We start from the raw sequence: 7,555 nt of genomic DNA, 5'->3' as shown, positions 1-7,555 counted from the left end.
ATTTACTGGGTTCAAACAAACACTAAGACCGGTGGCTTCTTCGAACGATGACTATCCTCCTCTTATTCGGTTTCAAAGGTCCCTGCACACACATTATAAAAGTCAACAGCATTACAAAACACAGTTTAGTTTAACATCTCTCCTGAACACTATTCAAACCAGACAAGTTTGACTGCCACTATGGTGAGTTGATTTCAGAGTACAATTATGTTTGTTGGTAGCTGTTTTTGTGTGTTAAAGGTTAAAATATAGCCTAAATCATGGAGGTAAAGGTTGTTGTTGTAAAATGTGATGTTTACGAGTAAATAAAAGTGATAAATAGATATTAATGAATCATTTTATGGAATAAATGCCATGTCATTGTTGTCAAAATGACTAAAGTTTTTATAATGAATCATTTCAAGTGAACGTATCATATCGATTAAAGAAATATCTGTGTCCAATTCATGGCGCAGTATTGTAGTGATGCAGTGGTGCAAAAGTGTGTTGTTATTTATTGGGGAGAGCACAGAGAGACATGCATTATGTAATTCCTCTCAGGCCAACAGAACCATGCCTAGAAAGTTCATGTCCTTATTGGCAGGGATGAGAAAGAGAGATTCAGATGTGAACCCTCTCTGGCTTCTCATCAGAAAAAAGTATTTAATTCCAAAGGTCTCTACAGATAACAGTTTAAAAGACCTACAAGCAAACACACACTTTAACTTTCCTCCTCTTACCTGAACACAATTCAGACCGGACAAGTTCAACTGCCACCATGGTGAGTGGATTTTAGTACTCAATCTGAAATTCTGGTTACAAATGTTATGTTTACTGTTTTTCTGTGCTGATGGAATAAGTTAAAGCGGTAATAATGGAGGTAAAGCCATTTTATGTTAAAAAATGTTATATTTTCTACTTAATAAAAGTGATATCATTGGTTTTGTATCATTGTGTGGCTTGGACCTCAAGTTGTGGGTTATCAAAATGGGAGCAATTTACAGAATGACTCATATCAGATTAATTGTATATTCAACAAAAAATATCTTAACACACTGTACCGACCCAAAGTTTTTGCCAGATTTTTGCCAAATGCTTGCTAGGATATGGATGCTGATATCAAATGATAAATCGTTGTTCCTTTTTTCCCTGTGAAGAAATATTTGGCTCTGGCTTTGCTGTTTTGTGCTTTGGCGTCGCTATCAGATGCTTCATGTTACACTAAGGCCTTAAAACCAGGTAAAAGAAGAGAAAAACACACACTCACAGAATATTTATAGTAAATACAAAACTGTTTTAAAATGTGTAAAACGTTTCCTTTCCACAAATAGGCATGACCCATTGTCAAGACGACCGTGATCATACCTGGCATCCAGTTGGATCTTTATGGAGAAACAGTGAATGTTTGGACTGTAGCTGCAATGGATGTTGCTCTGCGTAAGTGAACAGATCACAACATAACAATAATGTTTTTTATTCAGTTTTCATTTATCTCTGTACTTATATTCTTCCCTTAACGGTGTGCTTGCTGTGTAATTGCAGGTACACAACCCCCACAGAGGTCCCTGAAGACTGTGTGGCAGTTTTGGACACACAGGCTTGTGAATACATAGTGCACACAAAGGGAAACTCAAATGGACTGTGTGAAGGAGTGAAGATATGGAAAATGTCTGCCGTCTAAAAATGACTAACCCCTCGGCTCCTCTGCTGGGCCATGATGTTCGTCCCTTGATTGGCTCGAGATTACTGGAAGTTATGCTTGTTAAAGGCAGCTTAAACAAAACAACATTATATTGGAGAGCTTTAAAAGAACGAATAGTGTCATGTCACACAAACACAGAAACACAAACATTTTTAGTGGCAATGGAATTGACATAGTTGTTAATAAATCCGATACAACTTCTGTATGCCGTGCTGTCTTGCCTTTAGAATATCGTTTTGCATCTTATTCGACTGTGACAGTCTAAAATGTGCTATTTGTATTCTTGGAATAAAAAATGATGGATTTGTGCACATATTCAATATTTACCAGTATTTGTTTCCTGCATAATCTCAAATGTATTGAGAAGAAACACCACTTCCAAGAAGAACTATCAGCTTGTAAATATGAGTTTATAAAAAGCACCCCCCAGGTTGGGAACCACTGGTCTAATGGATAGTGAGGTGGGCTGAAGATCAGAAGGTTGTGAGTTCAAATCCCGCCAGGAACACCACCACTAGTGTGCCCTTGAGTAAGGCACTTAGCCCTTAATTACTCCAGGGAGAATGTCCCTGTAATCGGTAATTGTAAGTCGCTGTGCATAAAAGCGTCAGCTAAATGTGTAATGTAATAAGGTAGTATTTAGTGCAGTGTACACAGTATTCAGGTTCACTGCAATTGTATTTTTAATGATGTGGTGGTTTAAAAGCAGCCCCCTCTCACCACCAGGCGGCAGGACCAGCCAGCATATTTTGGTGTATTGTCTTCATCAGTCTCTTCCCCTTCAGATAGAGGGAGGGTTAAATACGAAGAGAGGTTTGCAAAGACTCAGGACCTCTCTGTTGCACTTGTCTTGTGATTAACGAAAAGCAGCAAGAGTGTGAGGTGGTGGAGCTCCTCTCATCTTTGTGCACGCTGTGTGATGAGAGGGTCCCAACAACAGCAGAGAGATCCACAACACTCATGATTTCTGTCTCCCCTCCACTTCATTCTCTCACCTCAACTCATTGCTCAACTTTGGATTACTGCCTCTTTTCATACTGAAGACACCTGTGGAGGATTACAAGAAGAATCTCAAAGGAGGATTCACTTTGCAACTTCCTCACATTCACTTGTCTTGGTTTTAGGAGTTTGTCCTCAGCTGGAATAATGCCTTCATGGTGGAGTAGGACCTCCTGGTTGGCAGTGTTGTTTGGTGCTGCGCTGGTTGTTCTTACTGCTGCTAGTGCTGGACCGAACCAGGACCGGAGGCAGGACGGGCCGTCTTCATGCTATGGAAGCTTTGATCTCTACTTTGTTTTGGACAAGTGAGTTCACGGTCACGCTTTACCTGAGTTGCTTAAGAGGGGAAGGATGGATGGGATGGTTTCAGTGCCATTTACGTTAAGGTCTGAAAAACAGCAGTTAATATAGCAGGTTGAATAGGACGCGTTGTGTTTTGTTTTCCTGCATGTATTTAACTCCATTGAGTATAACTTGAATATTCCACTCACCTGTTTTTGCTTGTTGCTTAAAAAAGGCACTTAATGCATAAAGCACATTTGCATTATTCTTGTTGTAGTTCCGGTGCCTCTCCCATCATGGTGACAACCAAATGACATAATGTTGGTTACGCCCCCTGGTGCCATGTCATGCGCGAATATGGATGAATGGACTGAGGATGCATTGCTTTACCTTGATATGCATTTCTGCTTGGCATGTGTCTCTTTGATTAGTGGTGTTCCCCATTCTTCAGTATCCTGCAGGCTGCAGCTGTTCTGGTGTTCATTCTCATTAACAAACATTTACCACGTGGGCTTTATTTATCCACAAATGCTCGCCATTAAATGCATCTTTTTATCTCCTCATCTTCTTTGAGTCCTCTGTGTATCCACAGTGAGGGACAGGATGTTTGCCTCCCATCCAAGTTGGATACATTTGTCTTTATTTAGAAACATCCATGTTTATCTTACCGGTTTTTTGGTAATCGCTGAGTTTACTTTCAGCTGTGCATCATGGCCACCTCATCAAAACTACCAGAGTGAACATAAACGGGATCATATTCATGACATGTTGATGATAAGTCTCACTTAATGTGGTCGTTTGAAAAACTCATCTCTTTCGACTCCACTTCGAGCGATAGAATTACTAACAAAGCACTTATATACTAACAAAGGACTGGCTTATCTAAAGCCAGTTGAGTTGCACTTTAAATGTTTTAGCTCTATGAAACCTGATGTACTTATATGATTCTGTTTTCTTCAAGTTTGTATCTTCTTGGTCGAATGCACTTATTGTAAATCGCTTTGGATAAAAGCATCAGCTAAATGCAATGTAATGTAATAATGTAATGTAAAACGCCCACGCCCAAATTGAGCTTAACAGGAATTAAAGCCAGTCAAGTGAAAACTGTTTACGGTTCTCAAAAGGGGTTAACAAGGTGAGCCATGTTTACATGAGTTTGCCTCACTAGACGTCCAAGATAAAGTACTTAATGCTGCAGATAAATATGCAAACAGCTCCTCTGTCACTGATTCACCCAGGCTGTTGCTTTTGGACTTTAACGGACTGCTCACCCTATGACATTTGTGGTTTGCAAACCTTGCTCAACACAACTTGTTTTCAATCCTTATTTCCCACCACCAGCCAAAAAGGTTTGCCAACTAGATCAACAACAAATGTCTTCATTTTCTTAAATGGAAGATAGGAGTCTGACACGTCCCGCTCTCTTATAACACTCCCTCCAGATATGGTGATGGATTTCCCAGTTGTCCTACATTAAATGTCAGTGCCACCTCCAGACACACTGCTGTTTTCTCACGGGGGAAATTAGGCAATTGTGTATAATACAGAGCCATTGTGAGCATGTGTATTTGTGTAGCTGATAGGTAGCTGTTCCTTTAGCTTTCATTTGACTGTCTTTTCTCTTCGCTCAGCTTCCTTTTAGCAGTGATGTCCTCCAAGTGCCCTCATTGCCCTCTTGCTGTATCCTCCTTATCCCTCTTCCCTCCTCCTTGTCTCTGCACTGCTCTTTCTCTATTACATCCAGATGTTTCAGATGTTCAGCCTGTTTGCTGTTTGTGCTTGGGCTTGTGTCATGGTGGTAACAATGGAAACGTAGGTGTTTTGTTGCAGGGGGTGTGGAGTTTTTAATTAAAATACATTTTGATAAGCATAAAGCAAGCTTGCAAACTGTTGTTAATTAACCAGATTCAATGTATAGTCATTATAAAGTTCTCTCCTCCAAAATGTTTTATCCCCAAATATGTATTTCCTAACAACAACTGAGCAGGATACACATGACTTTGTTTCTCTAAAAATCCAGTACAAATGTCAAATAAAAGTGTGTGAGACACCACCGGGTCAAATTGGAGATAGCGAAGAGAGAAATCAGTGTCAGATGATTTGCATTTACACAATAACTACAATCTGGTTTGATTGTAGGTGTGTTATACAGATGTTAACAGTCATCTGAGGATCAAAGCACTACTGCTACTTCTCACATTAAACCATCCGTTTAATGGGAGAAGTAGCCTTAAGAAGTCCATTGTTCGATTAGTGACCTATAGAGGCAGACCTCGGGGCGCAAGCGTCAGGAGACGATGCAAGGAGACCATGAACCAAATAACCACATGAAAAGTGATGTCATAAAATGGCCACAAGAATTACAAAAAACAATTACAAAGAGACACAAAACATGCTTCATCTAAGGAGAAGCTGTATAGCTACAAGGAAACACAGATGGACTAACAAACTCCAAACAACTCCAAACAGATGCAAAACTGATATAGAGATGCAGAACAACTTCAAACATACACATAATGACAACTATTCTAAAGACATTCCTGTTTGGTCAGGCGTTTGGGTAACCGGTTGTTACGGTGAGTGAAGCAAGCAGGACCCAAACGCAGATAACACTGAAAAATCCTTTATTTCAAGGCTAAACGTCAAAACTCAGAACACTCCCCGGTGAACACAGTCACAGACAAACGACGAACCAACAATGACAGACAGGTAAAACAGAACTTAAATACACACAAGACTAATCAACGAAACAAGAGACAGATGAGGAGGGAGGAGAAAACACAGGGGCAACAGGTGAACACAATCAAGTAAACAGGTAGGAGGGAACACACACAGACAGGAAACCAAAGACAGATCTAAACAAGACAAAACACAACGCAGACAGATCGGTGTGCTTGATCTTATTCCATTTAATACTATGTTTTTATTTTTCTTTGTTTTAAATTTCATTTGTAAGTTTTGTTTCATTGTGTTTTTATTGTGTCTTAAATTATGCTCTGGTGCTTTTATGACTTCTTAACATGTGGGTTCATTGATGATTGTACGCCTCCTATATGGATGTCTTGTTGTTTTGTCAAGCACTTTGTAACTTTGTCTGTGAAAAGCGCTTTTTAAATAAACTTTACTTACTTACTATAACAAAGATGAAAAGACAGGAAACAAAGGAAGGTGCAGATCAGCTTCTAATAGACGTAATTGAATCATTTTAACATATTTTGTAGGCTGAGGGTCTTGAGGCTTTTATGGCCCTTTAAATGTCTGTGTCCAGGGGCCTGTTGTTCGGTCTATTGACATCAGTCCAACAGCAGCACAGAGAAGAGGTCACGTCACATAAATGCACAGCAGTGGTTGAAACGACACCCTCACATTACTCATTTGGCTTTTCTCTGCCTAGATCTGGGAGCGTGCAGCATCACTGGACAGAAATCTACAACTTTGTTGAACATCTAGCTCATAAATTCATAAGGTAAAAAAAAATCCTAATGTTGCCATTGAAAAAGAAATGACCACTGATCTAACAGTATGTGGTTCTCTTCTCCTCGCCTTTAGTCCACAGTTGCGGATGTCCTTCATTGTGTTCTCCACTGAGGGACGGATCCTGATGCGCCTGACAGAAGACAGGTGGGTGCAGATCCTCTCCAAGTCATTTTTAATCCGTTGATTTTTTTAACACGCAGCTGAGAGGTATGAGTGTTATGCCAGATTTGGACACAGTTATAATCCCTCTGAAAGTTTATCACCAGGAAGTTTCCAGACAGATACTTTCCCTCCCTGCGATCCGTCTTTAGTGTCGTCGGTCTGGACAACGACTTCATCATGTGGTTTTTGACACTTGGTGGGCAGTTTATGTGTGATCCTTTCTCATCAGAGTGTCACATAACATTTTCACTGGTTCACTGCTTCCCAAGTATCTCATCCTGCAAAGGGCTCATTTCCTGCCTATCTGCGTGACAGCTTCTCAAGCCAATTCAAACCAATACTGTTTCAATTTATTCATCTGTTACACATTGCTGTTTTTGTTTTTTTTGCCGCCCTTATGGAAGCTATTATGTTCACAGTTTCTGGATGTGCTCAAAAGTTGTTTCACAATTGAATCTGACAAAATAAATATTTTTATAGATAGTATCATAAACAATGTCTTTTTCCTTGTCGTCTGTCATTTGATCAGGGATCTCATTCGTAGAGGTCTGGAGGAGCTGTACAACGTTCGTCCAGGAGGAGACACCTTCATGCATGAAGGCATCCTGAGGGTGAGAAGCCGCTGCATAATCTAATTTGTTCTGGCCTCCACTTTAAAACAAACATCACATGGCTAAATGGTTGTTGTGTTAGAGGATCGAGAGACACACTTGATGGTACAAGATATACAGTCTAATATTTAAAATCTGTTTTTTTATATTTTCACAGGCCAGTGAGCAGATATATTATGGAAACACTGAAGGTGTGTATTACATACAAAAAGCACAGCACAAAGACACGTTTCATATGTATCCCTTTCCTGTAGTGTTATATAGGTTTTTGTGCATGTAACATCCCAGCTTCTCTCCCACACACACACACACACACACACACACACACACACACACACACACA

General features: G+C 40.0%; 2 protein-coding genes across 2 annotated transcripts in view; both read left to right on the top strand.

Annotated features, from left to right (window-relative positions):
- Nucleotides 1-696: 696 nt before the first annotated feature.
- LOC104943902 (beta-microseminoprotein-like) lies at nt 697-1,924 on the top strand. Its single transcript, XM_010769370.1, has 4 exons — nt 697-760; nt 1,137-1,218; nt 1,311-1,416; nt 1,522-1,924. The coding sequence occupies exons 1-4, from the start codon at nt 758-760 to the stop codon at nt 1,658-1,660; spliced, it is 330 nt and encodes a 109-aa protein (XP_010767672.1). The 5' UTR covers nt 697-757; the 3' UTR covers nt 1,661-1,924.
- Nucleotides 1,925-2,521: 597 nt separating this feature from the next.
- LOC104943903 (anthrax toxin receptor 1-like) overlaps nt 2,522-7,555 on the top strand; it is a gene marked incomplete at its 3' end in the record, with an annotated part of 9,231 nt that continues 4,197 nt past the window's right edge. Inside the window, 5 exon segments of the mRNA XM_010769371.1 lie at nt 2,522-2,985; nt 6,357-6,428; nt 6,512-6,583; nt 7,131-7,212; nt 7,370-7,403. Of these exon segments, the coding sequence (XP_010767673.1) occupies nt 2,828-2,985; nt 6,357-6,428; nt 6,512-6,583; nt 7,131-7,212; nt 7,370-7,403 (418 nt within the window).

This window comes from Notothenia coriiceps, unplaced genomic scaffold, assembly GCF_000735185.1.
Source record: "Notothenia coriiceps isolate Sejong01 unplaced genomic scaffold, NC01 NC01_scaffold00007135, whole genome shotgun sequence".
NCBI lineage: Eukaryota > Metazoa > Chordata > Actinopteri > Perciformes > Nototheniidae > Notothenia > Notothenia coriiceps.
This window is presented reverse-complemented; position numbering and strand designations above follow the sequence as displayed.